Raw genomic sequence first — 22,595 nt, forward strand, 5'->3', positions numbered from 1 at the left:
GCCGAAATCTATCATCTCTTGGAGCTTGGAGGATGTGGCTGGATCAAGGAAGGAGAAGAAGGAGAGAAAGCATGCATCCCTTGGAGCTTGGTTGGTGGAAAATTCTTCATCCTTTGGAAGTTCTTGTGCTTGGCCGAAACTTGAAGGAAGAAGGAAGAAGGTGCCTAGGTGGTTCTCATCTTGGAAGATCGTTGCCCACACAACGTCCGAGGTTAGAAGAGGAATATGGTAGAAGATCAAGAGGTCTTTCTAAAAGGTATAACTAGTAATTTTTCTTTCCGCATCATACTAGTTATTTTTGGAAATAATATTAAATACAAGAGGCATACGATTCTAGTGTTTCGAATTTGTTTTCGATATAGTGTTCTTTTGTTTTTCTTTTCCTTGTGATTTGATTGTTCTTTTCGGTTGACCTAAAGTTATTTTAGGAAATTAAATATTAGCTTTCCTTAAAAGGTTTTGTCTAGTCGGTGGTGGTTGCTCCCATATCCAAGAAGGTCATGTGCCTCGCCACGTCAGTACTGGGAACTAATTTTGGAAATTAATATTTAATAGAATTAATAACTTAGGTGATTTGGATCAAACGTGTTAAGTTCCGCAGGAGATCCAAGTCAAAACCTAAAAGAACAAATAGATTGAGTTTTGGATCAAACGTGTTAAGTTCCGCAGGCGATCCAAAATTTAATTTAAAAGAACACATGGTAGCTAGGAAAAGGTTCAGACCTTTGTACAAAATTTTTGTACAGTGGAACTTCTAGGTTTTCCGAGTAGCAACCAACACACTTTTCCATTATCTACATTGTCTTGGGGGAATTTATATGTTTGTTGTCTATAAATTCTATTTTGTTTTGAGTATCCAGGAGGGAATTTGTCATCAAACCCGACAACAACATAATGGGGGTAAATATTTCTTTCAACAATCTTAAGGAAATTTTTTATCCATTTTTGCAATGCAAGTCACTGGTTCAAAGTCTGTTTTTGATGCATTCAAGTTGGATCGTTTCAATGGGACGAACTTCACTCGTTGGAAGGATAAATTGTTCTTCCTTCTCACTTAATTGGGTGTCACATATCTGCTGCTGCATGATCTGTCTGCAATTCCTGCACCAACTAATAAGGATACTGATGAGATCAAAGCAACTTGGAAGAAACAGGAAGAGGATGAAGTTCCATATAGAGGATACATTCTAAATGCCTTATCCGACAAATTATATGATCTCTTCCGTTCGATCAAATCTCCACAAGAAATTTGGAATGCATTGGAAAACAAATATACATCTGAAAAATAAGGTACGGACAGATTTCTAAGCATGAAATTTTTTGAATTTCGCATGGTTGACAATAAGTCTGTTATGGATCAAGTCAATGAATTGCTTGTCCTAGTTTCTAGACTCAAGGATCTGAAAATAGAAGTGTCTGATCCATTACAAGTGGTTGCAGTAATTGCAAATTGCCAATCACTTGGAATGGATATAGAAAGAAATTATTACACACTTCTGAAGATTTCACCATAGACCAACTCATAAAGCATATTCGAATTGAGGAAGAAACTCAAATTCGCGAGAATAAATTAGCTTATGAGTCTAGTTCTAAGGTTAATAACGTTGAGTCTAAGAAAGCAGGATATTCTGGAAAGAAAAGAAAGTTTGCTGAAACTTCATCTCAAAATTTTGCTAACAAAAATGAATGCAAGTTTTACAAGAAACTAAAGGCAGAGGGAAATGCTGGACAAAAAACTATGAATGTTTTTGAGTGCCCTCCAAGTTCTCCTGATATCGTTGCTATGATTACTGATCTTAAAATCAGCATGATAACTAAATGCAACATGGCAACAAATGAAAATTTTGATGATTCGTAGTGTGACTCCGACGCTTCAGTTCATGTTTGCAATAAAAAAAGTTTATTCAAAAATTATGAATTTGTTGTAAAGGAAGAAAGAGTCTTGATGGGAAATCATGATACGACCATAGTGCTTGGAAAAGGAACCATTAAGATACAATTTAATTCTGGAAAGAAGATGATCTTAATGAATGTACTGCATGTTCCTGATGTGAGGAAGAATTTGATTTCCGCAAGTTTATTATGCAAGAGGGGATTGAAGGCTATTATAGAAGCAGAGAAACTTATAATTTCTAAGAATGATGTATTTGTAGAACAAGGATATTCATGTGACAGAATGTTCAAATTGAGTATCAATAAAAATAATTATTCTACCTATATGATTGTGTTTCCATTTAATTTATGGCATGCTCACTTATCCCATGTTAATTTTAATTTGATTAAATTTATGTCAAAGTATGGTTTAATTTCATATCCAAATGGAAATTCTGAAAAATGTGAGATTTGCATACAAGCGAAAATGATTAGAAAACATTTTCCTAAAAATGAAAGGATAACCAAATTGCTTGAACTAATACATTCTGATATATGTGAATTAAATGGTTACTTAACTAGAGGTGGAAAAAGATATTTCATTACTTTTATAGATGATCATTCTAGATTTACACAAGTTTATTTAATGACAACAAAAGATCAAGCATTTGATATGTCTAAAAACTATAAAGTCTTGGTTGAGAATCAATTGGAAAAGAAAATTAAGATCCTAAGAAGTGATAGAGGTGGTGAATATTTTCCAATTGAATTTTCAAATTTTGTGAAGATAATGACATAATCCACCAAACTAGTGCACCCTACACCCCACAACAGAATGGTTTGACTGAAAGGAAAAATAGAACGTCGGTAGATATGATCGATGTTATGCTTATGCATGCTAAATTACCAGCAAATCTATGGGGAGAGGCATTATTAACAGCCTGTTATGTACACAATGGAATTTCATCAAAGAAAACTAAAACTTCTCCATATGAAGTATGGAAAGGGAGGAAGCCAAATCTAAGTTATTTAAAAATGTGAGGGTGTATAGTTTATTATAGAGTTCCAGATTCTAAGAGGACCAAGTTAGGACCTAGAGCTCTTAAAAGTATTTTTGTGGGATATACTGAAAATTCAAAAGCATACAGGTTGTTGGATGCAGATTCTAATGCTATTACATAATCTAGGGATGTTGAATTTTTAGAAACAAGCTTTTTAAAAGATTCAAAAGGTAATCCACAATCAAATGAAGAAGCCCCTGAAAATGCAACACAAAGCACCTACTATGAATTCTGGTTCAACTAAGAAACAAAAATTAGTAGAACCTCCTAATGAACAAAGGAGGAGTCAGAGAGCAATAAAAGCAAAGTATTTTGGTATTGATTTTATAAATTTACAATCATTGATGTTTTTGGTCTAAGGAAGTAGAGATGAGGTGTTGAGTAAAATACCTATTATTTTGCATTTAGAAGATGATCCAAAAACATATAATGAAGCAATAACTGTTGGAGCAATCTTGCTCAAGACATTACTCATTGTTAATGTTTGATTAAATTAGTTTAAGTTAGACATTAATTGTGATCTAACATAAGTATTGAGTAAGCAGATATGAAGAGAAGACCAAGTATGAAGACTTGGCAAGGAAAGTTCTGGAGGTACGATCTATTGGCAAAATAAGAGACTTAGCATGACAAAGTCAACGGTAGCCGTTGAAGGCAAGCGCAAGGATGAGGAGTCATGAAGACAGAAGCATCCTAAGGGCGCAAGCTGAGGGAAGGTGCTTGGAGGCATGAAGTCTAAGCTAAGGAAGTATTTCAAGTGTGTAAAATAATGTACATCTTAAATTGGACATTTGCTGTAAACTTCAAAGATATAAGGTACCAGTCGACTGGTACCCACACTAGTCGACTGATACCAAGATACAGAATGGATAGAAGGTCGGCAGACAGATTGGAGTCAAGCACCAGTCGACTGATGATAGTACCAGTCGATTGGTAGACGACCATTACGAAATGGCGGCTCAAAATCTCATCAAATCTTTAGTTCCGTTGAAGCCCATCAGTCGACTAATATGTATACCAGTCGACTGATGTCGGGAAAACTATAAAATCTACTGTCAGAGCTTGAAGACAAACTACTGTTCAAAAACTAGAAAAAGTGTTCGTCAAGTGATCTACAAGTCTACAGATATTCACTCTCTTCCTCCTGATTCTACTCTCCATTTTTGTAAAGAGGAAGATAAAATTATGCAAGGGTTTCTCCACCTTCGATTGTGATTCGAGAAGGAGAAGTTTATAGTGGAGCTTAATTGTGTGGGTGTGTGCCTTGGATTAGTCACCTCAAGGAGGTGGAGACCAAGTAAACCAAGGAGTTAGCATTGTTCTCTTGTTTTCTTGTATTTTCTTTATTTCTATTTGCTTCCGCTAACAAGATTGTAGGCAAAATCGAAGAAAGGCTATTCACCCCCCCTCTAGCCAATAGTAAAGGTCCTATCAATTAGTATCAGAGCAAGGTTCGCATCGGAAGACCTCACCGTCAACCGAAGCATCAAAATGGCATTTCAAGAGGGATATAGCACCGCAAGGCCACCCTTCTTCGATGGGAATGACTTTGCATATTGGAAAGGTAGGATGGAGTATTATTTAATGAATGACATTGAAAATTGGTTTAGTGTTGTAGATGGATTCGAGATGCCAAAGGATAGGTCGGGAGCTCCTCTTTCAACCAAGGATTGGACAAAAGAGATGGCAAAGAAGGCTTAAGCAAATGCAAAGGCTACAACAACCCTACAATGTGGACTCTCAAAGGAGCAACTAAGCAAAGTAGGACCATTCAACTCCGCCAAAGAGCTTTGGGAAAAACTCATTGAGTTGAATGAAGGATCAAGCGAATCAAGGAGAGCCAAGAGAGATCTCTTGTTGGGGCATCTTCAAACTTTCACTATGAAGTCCAATGAGACCGTGAGTCAAATGCACGGTAGATTCAAAGAGATAGTGAATGGACTTCATGTAATAGGTGAGAAAATTGACAATCGAGACTTAGTAAGGTATGTTCTCCAATCCTTTCCTAGAACCACCTTATGGGCATCAATGGTTGATGCATATAAGGTTTCTAGAGATCTTTCTTTAGTTAAGCTTGATGAATTGTTTTGTGAGTTTGAACTACATGAACAAGCTAATGTGGTTTCAAAAGAGAAAGGTATGGCTCTTGTTGTAGAAAAGAAGGAAAAGAAAAAGAAGAAAGAAAAGAAGGTGGAATCCTCATCATCCGAATCCGAGCAAGAATCATCGGATAGTGATGATGAAATGTCGGCAAGTGAAGTGGCATTATGTTAAGAAGATGATGGGAAGATCAAGGAAATTCACAAGGAAGGATGTGAAGAGAATGTTCCAACCCTCAAAAGGTAAAAGTAATCAAAGTTCAAGTTTTAACCCTAATGTCATTTGTTATGGATGTAGTAAGAAAGGACACATCAAGCCAAATTGCCAGGAATTAAAGAAGAAAGAAGAAAAGGAGAAAAAGAAGGAGAAAAAGAAGAAGGAAGTCATGGTGGCACAAGCTACATGGGATACACCAAGCATTGACTCATCGGATGAAGATGAGCTATGCCATGTTACTCGACATATGACATTTATGGCTTTTGAAGATGACAAAGAAGAGTCAAGTCAAGAAGAAGTGTCAAGTGAAGACGATTCATCAAATGAAGAGTCATCAAGTGAGGAATCATCGTCAAGTGATGATGATGAGGTAAAAGAATCTCCCAAAGTAGAATTTCTCTATAAAACTATTGCTCACCTCAAAAATGCTTATGTCAAATCGTAATCTAAGGTAAAAACCTTGAAGGGAAAACTTAGGACCATTAAAGTTGATACATGCATGTCTAGTGAGTCAAATGTGCTCAAGGAAGAAAATGAGAAATTGAAGAATGATGTGATTGAATTAAGAGCATGTTTAGAAAAATTCACAAATACATCCAAGTATCTAGATATGATCATTAGAGATCAAAGAGCGGTTTACAACAAAATCGGAATAGGGTATAGATCTAAGGAAAAGGAAGTTGCATATATGTCTCTAATCAATGGTACTAGAAATGATGCATTTAGAAACAAAGTTAAGAAAAATCTTAAAGGGAAGGTAAAACAAGCTTAGGTGCCTAAGAAATATTTGAATGATACTTCCAAATCTAGTGCATGGGTACCAAAGAGTTGTGTGTTTTATGTTTCTTAGGTAGAGAAGAAGAAGGATGCAAGTATGTGGATTGTGGATAGCGGTTGCTCAAGACATATGACCGGCGATGTGAGCAAATTCTCTACAATAAATTATATAAAGAAGGGAACGGTATCATTTGAGAATAGTGGAAAGATCAAGATTATAGGTAAAGGTACAATTGAGGTATCATCTAAAATTACCATTCATAAAGTCCTATTGGTTAAAAATATGGGATTTAATTTGCTTAGTGTTAGTCAATTATGTGATGCCGGATATAATGTGGAGTTTCATCTCGATAAATATTTGGTTAAGCACAAAAATCTTGAGAATGTTGTGCTAAAAGGATTTAGAAAAGCAAATCTTTATTATATTGATCTTTCATATGCTTCTAATCCTCCTATTAAGTGTTTGATATCAAAATAAGAGGAAGGATGGTTATGGCATAGAAGACTTGGACATGTCAACATGAGAAACATAGCCAAGATAGCCAAGATGGATCTAGTAAAGGGACTACCAAAGATCAAGTACATCAAGGACAAATTGTGCGATGCATGCCAAGAGGGTAAACAATCAAGGTCATCACACAAAGGTAAAACCTTAACTAGCACTTCATTACCGTTAGAATTATTGCATTTGGATCTTTTTGATTGTCATAAAACACCTTCTTTGGTAAGTAACAAATATTGTTTGGTGATAGTAGATTATTACTCTAGATATTCTTGGGTTTATTTCTTAAAACATAAGGGAGAAACTTTAGAAACAATTATGGGATTTGCCAAGAGGGTAGAAAACGAAAAGAACATCAAAATTGATAGAATTAGGAGTGATCATGGTCGAGAGTTTGAGAACTTGAACTTTTCTAAGTTTTGTCTAGAAAATGGCTACAAGCATGAATTCTCTTGTCCAAGAACACCTCAACAAAATGATGTAGTGGAGTGAAAAAATTGAGCTTTACAAGAGGCGGCTAGAACCATGCTCAATGCATACTCCTTACCAAGCTATTTGTGGGTCGAAGCGGTTAATACTGCTTGTTACGTTCAAAATCGTGTCTTGATTCGCAAGTTCTTAGGGAAAATACCTTTTGAATTATGGAATGGCAAAATCCCTACAATTCACTATTTTAAAGTCTTTGGTTGCAAGGTTTATATTCTCAATACCAAAGATGACTTAGGAAAGTTTGAGGTCAAGTCCAATGAGGGAATTCTAGTTGGATACTCATCTACTAGTAGAGGATATAGAATATACAACAAAAGAACTCAAACCGTTGAGGAATCATCAAATGTTGAGTTTGATGAGTCCACTAAGACTTATCCTAGGAAGTTCTCTATTGACAAGGATATAATTGAACATAACCAAACCATTACTCAAGAAATGAAAAGTCTACAGTTAGGGGGTATTGATCAAGAGGGAGAAAGAGATGGTTCGGATGATGAAAGAAACAATGTAAATAATGACCCTTCCAAAGATGATGATTCGATTATCTCAAGGACCTTAAGGCACCATCAAGATCATCCTATTAATCAAGTGGTTGGAGATGTGGCACAAGGGGTAAGAACTAGATCCTACTTTAGGGATCATACTAGTCAAATTGCTCTAATATCACAACTTGAACCAAAAATAATTGATGATGCTTTACTTGATACGGATTGGATTTTAGCAATGCAAGAAGAACTGAACCAATTTGAAAGGAGTGATGTGTGGGAGTTGGTTCCAAGACCTAATGATAGTACAATCGTCACAACAAAATGGATTTTTAGAAACAAGTTGGATGATCAAGGGAGAGTCACTAGAAATAAGGATAGGTTGGTAGCTAGGGGTTTCAATCAAGTAGAAGGACTTGATTATGATGAAACATATGCTCCGGTAGCCCGATTAGAGTCCATCCGAATATTATTAGGATATGTCGCTTACATGGGTTTTAAACTTCATCAAATGGATGTGAAATCGGCTTTCTTAAATGGGTTCATTAAGGAAGAAGTTTATGTAGAGCAACCACCCGGATTTGAAAGTATAGATTGCCCAAACCATGTTTATAAGCTTAAGAAAGCATTATATGGGTTAAAACAAGCACCCAGGGCTTGGTATGAAAGACTTTCATCCTTTCTAATTTCCAAGGGCTTTAGAAGAGGAACAATTGATCCAACATTATTTTTAAAGTCTAAAGATGAAGACATTTTCATTGCCCACGTCTATGTTGATGGCATCATTTTTGGCTCAACAAATAATGACCTTCTTCATGATTTTATTAAACACATGGAAAGCGAGTTTGAAATGAGTCTAGTTGGAGAATTGAGTTTCTTTTTGGGATTACAAGTAAAACAAACTAATGAGGGAACCTATGTTTACCAATCCAAATTCGCTAAAGAACTCATCAAGAAATTTGGGTTGGAAAATGCTAAAGGAGCACATACCCCTATGGGGACAAACACCAAGATCGATAGTGATCAAGAGGGAAAATTAGTGGACCCAAAGCAATATAGGAGCATGATTGGTAGTTTGCTTTACCTAACCGCTAGTAGACCGGATATATTATTCGCGGTAGGAATGTGTGCAAGATATCAATCATGTGCTAAAGAGTCACATTTAGTAGCGGTAAAAAGAATTTTGAGATACATCAAGAGCACTCTTAATGTGGGGCTATGGTACCCTAGAACGAGAAATTTTGACTTGATTGGGTATACCGATTCCGATTATGTGGGTTGCAAATTGGACAGAAAGAGTACTAGCGATGGATGTCAATTTCTTGGACCTTCTCTTGTAAGTTGGAGTAGTCGAAAACAACCTTGTGTGGCATTGTCCACAACCGAGGCCGAGTATGTGGCAATGGGTGGTTGTGTAGCCCAATTGCTTTGGATGATGAATACCTTGGAGGATTATGAGCGACATTATTCTAAGGTCAAGGTCTTATGTGATAATGTGAGCACCATCAATTTAACCAAAAATCCCGTACATCACTCTAGAACAAAGCACATTGAGGTCAAACACCACTTCATTAGAGATCATGTGGCAAGAGGCGACATTGAACTACTTTATGTTGAATCCAAATCTAATCTTGCCGATATTTTTACCAAACCTTTACCCGAAGCAGAGTTTATCTCTATCAGAAGAGAGCTTGGTCTGTGCCTTGTAGAATAATAATAGATTTAGCTTTTCGGGATCCCATAAATTTAAAAGCTAAATACATACCTTAATGTATCTCACCAAGACCTAGGATGCCTTGCTTGTATTTAGACATCATGTGAGATATTAGGAAGATGCACTTGGTTCATCATGTTAGTTATGATGCATGATATTGAGCCATTATGACATCTAGTCACATTGATCCTTAATTAGACCAATCATTGGGAAGACTTGTGCAAAATTAATGTGTACATAGCCCTTTGAACATGATTGGATATTTCCTTAAAAGATACAAGTATCATACTCTATTGTATGCAAAATACCATATAACCACATGCAAGAAGGGAACCTTGCTCTAACATAGGTATAGCAACCATAGGAAAGTCTTATTTGGAACTTTCACTCAAGGTTATACTACATAATCTAAAAATTTTGAAGTTTGTGTCAATCTTGGGATCTGTGATAGACATATTTTTATGTATATTTTTCCCAAGTAGACATGATTCAAATGGACCTCTCCATAAAATTTGAGATTTTTTTGAGGTCTGTAGAATTATCTGCGAGTTTTTGAAATTTGGGTAAGAATTGGGCCAGTATTGGTATCAGTCGACTAGTAACAGTAAAATTTTCAAACAAAATGGTTCTGTATGTTTCTGTTTTAGGTACCAGTCGACTGATATGTACATCAGTCGACTGATCCTCGAATCTTTATAACCTTCCGCGCGGCAGGCGGCCCGCTGGAAACCCTAGTTCCTTCCGTCGCCTGCTGTCGCCTGCGTTCCAGAGCCGCTCCTCGCCGTCTCCTATCTTCTCCGGCCTCCTAAACCTCATCTTCTTCCTCGATCTACCCTTATCTTCCCTCTTTGCCCGGTTTGTCTCTCTTGCTGTCTCTCACCGCCAGTCCTCTTTCCCCGTTTCCTCGCCACAACTGCTTCTCAGCTATGGAACGAAGGTAATCCCTCTTACACGCCTTCCTCAAGTTCGGTTGTGATCTAAACCCTAATATTTTGTTATTCTATATTTGTTCCTGCTGTGTTCTTCTCTGTGCTCTTCATTTGGGGCTACCTTTGGATCATATGCATTGCATTCATACATTTAGGGTTAGGCAAAAACATAGAGCTGGTGAGGGGACCTCGCGGCAGTCCACTCCCGTGCCCTTGGTGGATCGATTTCGTTCCGAAGCCGCACGGCAACGGTTTGCGAATACTGATTTCGCTATGATTCCCTGTCGGTATCTGAATTAGACTTATTTTACTCAGATTGTGCCAGATATCATGGATACTCCTCTATACTTTGGGTTGGATAAGTTAGTGCATTGCATGTATATGGTAAATCTGGATTTGTGTAAGGAATTCTACACCAATCTGCATCCTAGTGCTAGCGGAGGTCGTGCATGGGTATCTCGTGTAGGTGGTGTCGACATTGAGTTCTCCCCTAGCATTCACCGGTCTTTCTTAGAGTGTTGGGCTTCTGATAGCTCCTTTACTTGTTTCCCTATAGTTGTTGAGCCCTTCACTGATTCATTCTCTCATTTGTCGTTCGAAGTGATACATCAGTATTACTTCAATGCCCCCGGGCTCCTCTGCGGCGTATCTTCGATGCCACACGCATGTCTGCCCGCAATAACAATCTTTATAAGATTGTTATTGCGTGTATTTTACCCATAGTCACTAGGGGGCAAGCCAAGATTCGGCTACCCCATCTGGTCATGATGTATGTTTTGGAGCACCGGCTCGACATCGACATTGCCCTTCAGGTCTTTGAGTCCATCTTGCACTTCTCTAGTCCTATCCATGAGAAGTTGTACATGCCCTACTGCCACCTCCTGACTTCCTTCTTTGCATCTCGGCATATAGATGTCATGAGGGGTCAACAACATCAATTATCTAAGGACTATGATCAGGTCGGGGCCCGCCAGCTATCTCTTGCAGGGATTGAGAGACGCCAGGGGGTGATGGTATGGCGTGCTCAGGCGGAGGATGATTCTGACGATGAGGAGGAGGCGGACGTACCTGCTCCTGCACTGACACCGGATCCAGCTCCCATGACTATCGAGGCTCGACTGACTCAGCTGGAGGAGACAGTACGCCAGGGGTTTCAGGAGTTTCGTGGATTCCGACAGGATTGGACTGCTTCTCAGCAACTTCAGACAGAGGTGTATGCGATGCTGCAGCGCTAGGATCTGACATACCAGGCTTCTCCCCCTCCTCCTTCCAGTGATGATTACTAGGATGCTACTTCTATTTTTTTTAGTTAGTGTCGAGATATGTTTTGGTCTCGATAGCGATATCTTTTGTCTATCTCGAACACTTAGTTGTCAGACTATGATGGGTGTATGTTGTTATGATATTGTCTGTCTAGCGTTTATTATGTGTTGATGCTTCTCTATTTCTCTATTACTGTTTTGTGAGTTCCTCTATGTCCGGTTATGTCTTCTTTTATTATTTGTCATATGTTTCTCTCTATCTCTTGCTCTTCGAGGATACCCTGGATTCAGGGGGAGCTGTTAGCATATTTTTAAATCTTTTTGATGTCTGACAAAAAGGGGGAGACTTGGATGGTTTAAGTTAGATATTTTGTATGCTTCATGGATATTATCATGCCTTATGGTATATTTTGTATGCTTATGCCTCATTTATGCTTTGTGTTATATGCTTCATGTTATATGCTTCATGGATATTATCATGCCTTATAGTTATGGTAAATTTGAAGACCTAACTTAAATAAATTTTGCCAAACATCAAAAAGAGAGAGATTGTTGGAGCAATCTTGCTCAAGACATTACTCATTATTGATGTTTGATTAAATTAGTTTAAGTTAGACATTAATTGTGATCTAACATAAGTATTGAGTAAGCAGATATGAAGAGAAGACCAAGTATGAAGACTTAGCAAGGAAAGTTCTGGAGGTACGATCTATTGGCAAAATAAGAGACTTAGCATGACAAAGTCAACGGTAGCCGTTGAAGGCAAGCACAAGGATGAGGAGTCATGAAGACGGAAGCATCCTAAGGGCGCAAGCTGAGCGAAGGTGCTTGGAGGCATGAAGTCTAAGCTAAGGAAGTATTTCAAGTGTGTAAAATAATGTACATCTTAATTGGACATTTGCTATAAACTTCAAAGATATAAGGTACCAGTCGACTGGTACCCACACTAGTCGACTGATACCAAGATACAGAATGGATAGAAGGTCGGCAGACAGATTAGAGTCAAGCACCAGTCGACTGATGCTAGTACCAACCGATTGGTAGACGACCGTTACTAAATGGCGGCTTAAAATCTCATCAAATCTTTAGTACCGTTGAAGCCCATCAGTTGACTGATATGTATACCAGTCGACTGATGTCGGGAAAACTATAAAATCTACTGTAGAGCTTGAAGACAAACTACTGTTCAAAAACTAGAAAAAGTGCTCGTCAAGTGATCTACAAGTCTACAGATATTCACTCTCTTCCTCTTGATTCTACTCTACATTTTTGTAAAGAGGAAGAGAAAATTGTGCAAGGGTTTCTCCACCTTCGATTGTGATTCGAGAAGGAGAAGTTTATAGTGGAGCTTGATTGTGTGGGTGTGTGCCTTGGATTAGTCACCTCAAGGAGGTGGAGACCAAGTAAACCAAGGAGTTAGCATTGTTCTCTTATTTTCTTGTATTTTCTTTATTTCTATTTGCTTCCGCTAACAAGATTGTAAGCAAAATCGAAGAAAGACTATTCACCCCCTCTCTAGCCAATAATAAAGGTCCTATCAATAACTTCAAGAGATTCCAGTTTCTGGAAGGAAGCACTAAACGATGAAATGGATTCTCTTCTAGCAAATGAACATGGGTGTTAGTTGATCCACCTTCTAAATTAAAACCTATTGGTTGTAAATGGGTGTTTAGGAGCAAATACAACACTGATGGTTCTCTACAAACCTTCAAGGCAAGGCTTACAGCCAAGGGCTTTAGGCAAAAGGAAGGTGTTGATTACTTTGACACATATACTCTTGTAGCAAGAATTACTTCAATAAGAGTTTTGTTTGCTTTAGCATCAATCTACGATTTACATATTCATCAAATGGACGTACAGACAATATTTTTAAATGGTGAACTTGATGAAGAAATTTACATGGACCAACCAAAAGGTTTTGAACTTCCTGGTCATGAAAAGAAAGTCTGTAAATTGGTTAAATCCTTGTATAGACGGAAGCAAGCCCCTAAACAGTGGCATAAAATGTTCGACAATGCGATTTTATCACATGGCTTTAGACATAATGGGTAGACAAATGTATCTATTCTAAGTTCACAAAAATTGATGGTGTAATTATATGTCTTTATGTTGATGATATGTTAATTATAAGAACAAATATGCAAGGAGTAAATGAAACTAAATCTTATTTATCTTCTCAGTTTAAGATAAAAGATTTAGGAGAAGTTGATAGTATTTTAGGAATAAAAGTGACGAAACATAGTGGGGGTTTTGCTCTGAATCAATCTCACTATATATATAAAGTTCTTTCTAAGTTCAGTCATCTAGGAATAAAAGAAGTCAATACCCCATTTAATGTTTCAAACAAATTGACAGATAATTCAGGTATATCAATTAGTCAATTAGACTATGCAAGTGTTATTGACAGTTTAATGTATGCTATGCATTGTACAAGACCCAACATATATTGCCTTTTCTGTTTGCAAGCTTGCAAGGTATACATATAATCCTAGCACTGAACATTGGATAGCGATTGGAAGAGTTCTTGGATATTTGAAGAAAATAAAGTCTCATTCCTTGTTCTATAATAAGTTCCCATCGGTGCTAGAAGATTATATAGATGCTAGTTGGATAACTAGTATCACTGATAATAAATTGACGTCTGGTTGGATTTTCACCTTGGGTGGAGGAGCTATTTTATGGGCTTCCAAGAAACAGACGTGTATTACTCATTCTACAATGAAATCAGAATTCATTGCTTTAGCAGTTGTAGGCAAAGAAGCCAAATGACTAAGAAACATGTTGACAGACATAGAGTTGCGGCCACAACCAATGCCAGCGATCAAGCAACTATGTCTAGAGCATTTAGCAAGATTTACAATGGTAAATCAAGACATATTGCCTTGAGGCATGAATATGTTAGACAATTAATTTTTGATGGTGTTATAACAGTTGTCTATGTTAGGTCTAATAAGAACCTAGCCAACCCATTAACAAAAGGCCTCTCAAGATATATGATAAAAAGTATTACAAGTGCAATGGGTCTAAAACCATTATGATTTGTTAGTAATAATGGGAACCTTACCTTTCTTATTGCATAGCAATTTTAAAGGTTTAATAGGTAATAACAAATTATTAGTGACATATAGCAAGTACTAGAATCACTACAGTACTTATGGAAAAGAGGTTGAATATAAAGTATTTTTAATGAAGATTTATGTTGGTCATAAACAAGAAATCTCAAACGAGATTTTAAAGGTCTTTCACCTATGCAAACACAAGAAGTGGTGCCACTTCTATCAAATGTTTGAGAATAAAAACTTTTGTAAGTCTTTTGTGAATCCAGGGTAGCACAAGGCTATAATATGATGTTAAAGCTCACGGTGGATATATTGGAGAAATCAAAAGTCATATGTGTATGATATTTCCAATTTTATCATATATAAATTATTGTTTAAGTTAATTAACTACCATATATTTTGATGAGATTTTGAAATATTTATACTAATAACATGTTTAAGTCGAAAGACACCTTCTAGATATATAAAACTTTGCATTTGATTGCAAATATCACTAAGTAGGAGATTGTTAAATATAATTAATGATATATGTTTAGTCCCACATTGAAAAGGAAGGAGAAGTTTGATAAGCTTATTAAAGGATGTATATCAAATATGTTGTATTTGATTGGTGACCAAGTGGCACATATTTATACATATAAAGATGGGCACTTGGTTGTATCATTCATTATATATACATTCTTTTCACATCTTCTCTTACAATCACTTTTCCATTCTCTACATTGTCATTCATGCTCAAAGTTCTGTCATCGAATATTTCTATCAACAAAAAAATAATATACATTTTTTTTTGCTTTGTCTTTCGACCCTTCTAGCTTTGAGATCTTTTTAAATCTTTTATTTTTCAGCAAACATTAAAACAGACTATAGATAAGTAAAGACAACACTTACTAAGATCTTTTATTCTTATCAACTTTTTTCACCCACTCTGCATCATGATGATTGAAAGATATTAATATGAAACTTTGTGCCAACAATATACAACGCTGCGGGGTACACATACAAATCCAAAGCAATATGTCAAAACTTATATGGGAACTTCATTAGTATTTGAAGATAAAAGTTACGTTTGTTGATTAATTTTATGATAACAAATAGAGTTTATTCTAAAATGATATTATATTTGCTAGTTTAACTTGATTAACTAAATCATATTATATATGTTTCTAATGCTCTCCTACTTTGATTGCCAAGCATATAGTTATATATGTATACACTTAAGTTATAGCATCACAAGCATTCTCATTATTTGACATTATGACATGGTATATTTTGGACATGGAAACATATTTTCTTATAGTTCTATACCGATCCAACTAGTTCTCAATAGCTTTGTTTCATGTGTATTCTATTTGATAACATTTAACGATCACATCTATCACAATTCCTTTGCATTTTTGGTTCTCCTCATATTTGTGTTGTATTATTGCACTATTTCTAGGTTGTTGATGGATATCCATGCATTTGAAATATTAATAATAGTAATTTCTGTATTTTTAAAATTTTATATATAATCATATTTGTTTAAATATGCAATGCACATGAGACATCCATCCACAGACAGGTGGAGGCTAACGGAATCCAAATTGACTTGGTAGTGAAGGGAGTCAGTTGGTGTTGCTGCTCCATGGCTTACCAGAGCTCTGGTACTCATCCAGATTCGTGCTTGCCTTAGACCTTCGTGGCTACAATGACTCCTCTGTGCCACCTGATGTTGCCTCCTACTCTGCCCTCCATGTCGTGGGCGATCTCGTCGCCCTTCTCGATGCCCTCGCCTTATCTCAGGTTCTCCGATCCCTCTACTTTTTGCGAGAAATCTATTTTTCTTGAATCGGTTCTACTGTTTCAAAGTTCGAAATTGATTGCTTTGATTGATAAAAGCACGGTGCCGACGACAGAACTAGTCATTCGAGAGAAAAAAAAGTTGATTCGAAGATCACTAAGAAGGGAGCCGACGACAAAGTGAATCCGTCGTGGATTCATTCTTCGCCTAATTAATCGATTAAAGTTAGCTCTGTTAAAAATGAGAAGAAAATAACATAAGTATTCCACGATTTGATACCTGGAAATTGGCTGGTCGGATCTTACCATTCCCAACTCGGTCAATCTGTTTTGTCACCGCTGCAAAGTGTAAGAAAACTCCGACACTAAAGAAAATGGTATTTAAGAAAATAATGGAAAGTATAAAAAATATACCTCTAAAATTTATTTATTTTAGCATTCATGGAGGAAAAGGTGAAATTATTCATCTTAAACAATTTAATATATCGGTTCCATAATAATATTCGGACATATAAATGATCTAATTAATCCTCTTTCTCAGATTTTGGATTGGAAGATAATGCAGTCCGGATCCTCTAGATTAAAGATTGTTGATAGATGAAATCTCATGGACTCATTCTTTGGACCGCGGTCCAGAAGATCCAGCCCGTACGATCCAGAGGATCCAGCCGAAAATGTTGCAACGGGCAAATAAAATAATGATTGTTAGATAAATAACCTAATTAATCCAGAAGTGAGTATGCGTGTCATGGAGCAGAGTGGCATGTGAAGAATTTTGGACACGGAAGCGAACGGGCTGTGAGCCGCTTTGTGCCCGTTGCAATCATCTCCGATCCCGTCCAATCGCAATGGCGATGTGCCGCGCAGGCCTTCTCGGCAGCCGCCTTCCTCACCCCTTCCGAATCCTCTGCCGCCAGGCAAGTGCTGCTGGCTCCGGATCGGTCTTCCTTCTTCCCGCTTCGCTTTCAATCTCGATCGAGTTTTTTTTCGTCCGGAAATCTTTTCCGTTGTTTCCGATCGAGAATAAATTTCTGGCTATTCCGTTTGTACTGTGGTTTCTGTTTTTGATCGGATTGGATCTTGGGATTATGTCTGTGCCCAGATGAGCACGGAGCCGAGGGTGGCCGTTGATCGACTGAGGCAATCAGGGCTGTTGAGGACCCAGGGACTTATCGGTGGGAAGTGGATCGATGCTTATGATGGCAAAACCATTCCGGTACATAATCTTCTATCTGGTTGTTTGAATTGCGCTCGTTCTTTGTTAATTTCTTAAAATAAGATTTTGGCTGTTGAGATATATAATGTTTGTTGGAGAATAACTTGTCAAACAATACGTCTGGAGTCCGTAAGGGTATGCTTTGGTTTCAAATACTTCTTTTGTGCTGAAACCTAATATACCTGTATCATGATACTGCATTTTGGTTGGAGCTCAATTCTAATGTCACCTTTCCCCACGTTGGCCTTTTCAAAGGTCAAATTTTCATATTCAATAGGTTTCCTAATACCATCTGTACATGTTTTCACATAATCTTCTTTAAAGTTAAGATCTAAAATTAATCTATAAGTGCCTGTAATTTTTCTCCGTGATGGAGAAACTTGATGGAGAAATCAGTCAATTTTGTTGTCTAACAAGATTACCAGTGGCTTATTACACTATGTAACGAGCAATGTTCTCTTGAGAACTTTAATAACAGATCAATATTTTCATCATATTGCACTTCCAGTTCTATATTGAGACTTCAAACAGCAACGACAAAAACCCTTGGATCTTATCTCACCATCATTGTTGTGATAATGATATATTGGTAATAATATTTAGATCTTTTAAATGACATTTAATTAATCTAAGAGAGTTTATGTTGTGCTTCACAACTTATTATAATTCAGCTAATTTAAATTTTATCAACTTGATAATTTTGTTCGTGGTTGTGATTTGCAACGTATATTTGATTCAGCAAATTTTAATCTTATCAACTTGAAAATTTTATTCCTAGAATGTCCTTTCTACCGTGTCTTTGATTTTTTAACCATCCGTTCATTGATTATTCATATAATTGCTAGCTAACTGTGATTCATGAGCTTTAGATAATTATAGCATTAATTATGTACACAAGTGTACCTATGTTACGTGGTGGTGTGCATATAATTACTCACATCCGAGTCATTTTGTTTCAATTTATTGAGAGTCCATGCCACTATAAATTTTAAGATCACTACACATTCTCATTCTTTCCTTTCGTCTTTCGTCTTTGTCGTCCTTCCTTTAGAGAGGTTGGAAGTCATTAATTATGTGCCACTAAATAGAGTTGGAAATTATTTGCCACTAATAAAGCAATAGTTGCTTGCCTTTGGTACTACCTCAGTACCTCCTTTCTTCATGATGAAATCACTAGTCTCTCAACCATTGGTATGATATTAACTTTTGTGGTTGACATTCGACATAGAACAATTCTTGGAACCATAGGGTTGGTACCCTACTTGCTTTTTACTCAGTTTTTTGAACCACGAAGTGTATCTTCCATTTTTTTAGAGGAGATGGTTCATCATATAAATTGTACTTGTGATTCTCGTCGTGTTGGTCCTAGTTAGGCTGCTGCAATGCTATCCTATTGAACTCCTTTCTTTTATAGCTTGTAATGAGTATTGTCTGTGGCATTCTAGTTGCTTCTTGCATTCCCACTTTTTTTTGTGTGCATACATTTCCTTTAGTCATTTGGTGTCATGGATATAACCACGAGTCATTGACAAGATGTTTGAGTCATAGATTGCCTATACTATGAGCATATGATTGAAGAGACTTTATTCTTTTTTTTATTTTTTATGATAATTTCTTTTAGTGCACACATCGTGTTGGCCCTAGTTAGGCTGCTGCAATGCTATCCTATTGAACTCCTTTCTTTTAAAGCTTGTAATGAGTATTGTCTGTGGCATTCTAGTTGCTTCTTGCAAGCCCACTTTTTTTTGTGTGCATACATTTCCTTTAGTCATTTGGTGTCATGGATATAACCACGAGTCATTGACAAGATGTTTGAGTCATAGATTGCCTATACTATGAGCATATGATTGAAGAGACTTTATTTTTTATTTTTTTATGATAATTTCTTTTAGTGCACACATGAAACAAATTCTTCCTTCTTTGGTGAAGGGCAATTAAGAGTAAGACGAGTTGTTGTTCTGTGATAACCACTTATTTAATGAATTTTTCCTTATGTACTGTACCTGGACTTATGATAAATTACATACAAAAATCTTAGAGGACAACTATAACTTTCCACTCCTTATTTTGCAGGTTCATAATCCTGCTACTGGTGATGTTATTGCTAATGTTCCATTCATGGGAAGAAATGAGGCCATCAATGCAATATCCTCTGCACATGAGGCATTTACATGTAAGAAATATCAAAGTTAGCTAATATTTGATTTTTTTGTTTGTTTGGCACATGGTGATGCAAAGTCACTTGCTCCAAGTTTGTGACATTTTCTCTTTTAAGCTAATACCTCTGACCCATCTGTGTATTGCTTTGAGATGGTTGTGTTGAGATGTGAGATAATGACCTGTAAGCTTAATATCGTGAATACGCAAAAATTTTGTTGAGACTGGTGCAATTTACCATGCCCTACTTGTCAGGGTCCTTTCCTTCAAGTAAATCTAACCGAGCTCAAGCTAACCTCAATCTTTACTGGATCTTATAAAGCAAGAGTAGTCACTCTACAACCTGGATGCTTATGCACCACCATGAGCTCGAAAGGATGATGGGAATTGAGGAGAGATCTAAAGGAGACTGACTATCTCTTGTTAAACCTCTCACCCTAAAACGCTTAGCAAATTGTGTATAGTTAGTGGAGGAGATGACAGATTTCTAATGAAAAATCTCTACCCAAAAGATTGTTTGTACATTTCAGCGACCCTATGATATCCGATGACTATATTTTCACTAAGTAGACCGTATTTTGAAAAACATCCACCTGGGTAAACTTGTTTTGCACAATACCACACCAGGACATCAGGTAGAGTGGCCAAGAGGATCAATATCTCAGAGGATGTCCAGCTGCAAAACAACTGAAGCCCACAATGCCCATACCATGGTACCACAAATATGTTGTATGAAAGTGTCAATTCAACATTGAAAGTGGACAAGCTATCATAACCTAACTACATAACTTTAAAATATAGCAACAAGGGCCGACATCTTATTGCTGGCTTTAAGTCAAAACTCAAGCAGTGTTGCTCATGCACTAATTTATCAAGAGGATGATTCTTCTAGAAGGTCCTGTACATATGAATTCGAGTTAGAATTCTCATCATCTAGTCATGCACTAGGAATAAGAGCATCTTTTATAGGTTTGTGATGGGTATATTATATAATGCCTTCGCTCCTTGACTACACTTTGAGTATGTGTGTTTTGTATGTACTAGATAGTTGTGCTAGATTCCCTTTGAGTATATGGAACATGCCATCTTGTGCTAGTATACATTGTTGTTTTATTTCTGATAATGCTGAATTGTTGGGTAATATCCATGTGGGCACCTAAATTGTTAATTGTGTTGCTTATTGTTGTGTACTTCTATTCCATAAATTGTTTATCTATTTCTCAATACAAATGTTGCCTGGAAGTGGATCAGGTCTAAGTTGTTGATTCCTTGTATGGAACTCATTGGTTGCATTATTTTGTTAGGAAGTCTTATAATTTTGTTTGTTGTCATGGATTTATCAAACATTGATATATTTTATGTTATTCACAGCTTGGAGCAAACTCACAGCAAATGAACGGAGCAAGCGTTTAAGAAAATGGTACAGATAAATATGTCACTTGTAAGAGGAATTTAATTTTACTCTTTTTGTTAGATATGACACGTAATCCTTTATGAATTTAAAGTAGGTGTAGGCATCCATAAACCAAGCCAAATCTGATAACCCACACACACCACCGCCCAAAAAAAAAAATCTGATTTATCAATTTATTGGATTGGTTTGGGTTTTGATAGTAGATAAAATTATCAGTTTTGGTTTGATTCAATTTGAACTTGTGCAAACAGTTAAAATGGAACCCAACTGTAAGTTTTTTTATAGTATTTATGTATATGCAAATCTAGATAAATTAGTATGTTAATTATTATGGCTTCTTGCTACTTTTTATCTTCCCTAAACATTAAGCTTAAATGATAATAATTTTATTTTTATTATTATTATTATTATTATTATTATCTTCAATGGAATTATTGTTTGGAAATTCCTTTTTAATTGGCTTTGATTAATTTGTATTTATTTTGAATTAATAGTTTCAAATCGAACCAATCCAAAAAAATTTGGTTTGGTTTCAGTCATGGATTAAAATCTCGTGTTGAGCTAGTTAAAACGGGCGAAACATTTCGTTCCACCCACTAACTAGCACTTGCACGACCCGACAACAGGCCTCGTAGCAACCGCGAAGGGGTTGCGCGACCCCCGTGGCAACAGTGGAGGAGTCATGTGACCTTGCGGTCGCGGCAGAGGGGTCGTGCGACCACCACGGTGGAGGGGTGATGTGTCGCAAACCGTAAGTGCATGGTTGTTGTCAAGTAATAAAATTATCAATCCCACGAGAACTAGAAATTGAGTACCGATCTATTATGTGAAAACGATTATCTAGATAATTCAAAAGTCGCGAAGGTCTTGAGAAAACCAAGAAGACTTGTGAGAAAAGTTCTAGGAGGAAAATCCGATTTTAGGAAGCGATCCTAGGATTTCGGTTTCACTGCAATGATCGTAGACATCCTATCTTATATTTCGTTTCCTAATTCTCATTGTTTGTTCATGTAGGTAGACAATCTCGATTTAACCGACGTGATCTTTTAGAACTATGCCTATGTATCTGTCCAAACGCGACGCCTACTTTTAGGGCGACATTGCTGAAGAACCTCTTTCTCTTGCCTTCCCTTACTGTGTGACAACTAATTGAGGCAGACCCATTAAGCTCCGTGAAAGCCTAGGGAATCCTCATGGTAACCTGGCCTACTTTTGTGACCAACCCTCACATCTCGGTATTCTATGAATCAGAGGATTGGGTTCATCTTCGGAAAACTCGCTTTTGGTGTCGGAATTAGACCACAAACAATCAAATCATAGAAATTAAGAAACACGAATATATCAAAACATGGAAAGACAAGCGTCTACATACCAAAAGGCTACTCCTTAGTCCTAGAATCAAGAGTACTACTCCATGAATATGGAGTTACAACAAGAAACATGTTTTAAGCTTTTACAACCCAAATCTAAGAGAAAGAAAGAAAAGATTATTCAATGGAGCGAAGGACGTCTCTGGGTTACTTCTCCAACTCTAAACATACACGAGAACGCCTCTTGCTC

General features: G+C 36.8%; 1 protein-coding gene across 2 annotated transcripts in view; it reads left to right on the forward strand.

Moving 5' to 3' along the window:
• The first annotated feature begins 16,974 nt into the window (after positions 1-16,974).
• Positions 16,975-22,595, forward strand: part of LOC121967200 (succinate-semialdehyde dehydrogenase, mitochondrial-like) — a 40,221-nt gene continuing 34,600 nt past the window's right edge. For both annotated transcript variants that reach the window (XM_042517275.1, XM_042517276.1), the window contains exons 1-4: positions 16,975-17,165; positions 17,351-17,464; positions 19,538-19,637; positions 20,993-21,041. In XM_042517275.1, the coding sequence (XP_042373209.1) occupies positions 17,097-17,165; positions 17,351-17,464; positions 19,538-19,637; positions 20,993-21,041 (332 nt within the window). In that variant the 5' untranslated portion in view covers positions 16,975-17,096. The remainder of the gene's footprint in view (positions 17,166-17,350; positions 17,465-19,537; positions 19,638-20,992; positions 21,042-22,595) is intronic.

This window comes from Zingiber officinale, chromosome 3B, assembly GCF_018446385.1.
Source record: "Zingiber officinale cultivar Zhangliang chromosome 3B, Zo_v1.1, whole genome shotgun sequence".
Taxonomy (NCBI): Eukaryota; Viridiplantae; Streptophyta; class Magnoliopsida; order Zingiberales; family Zingiberaceae; genus Zingiber; species Zingiber officinale.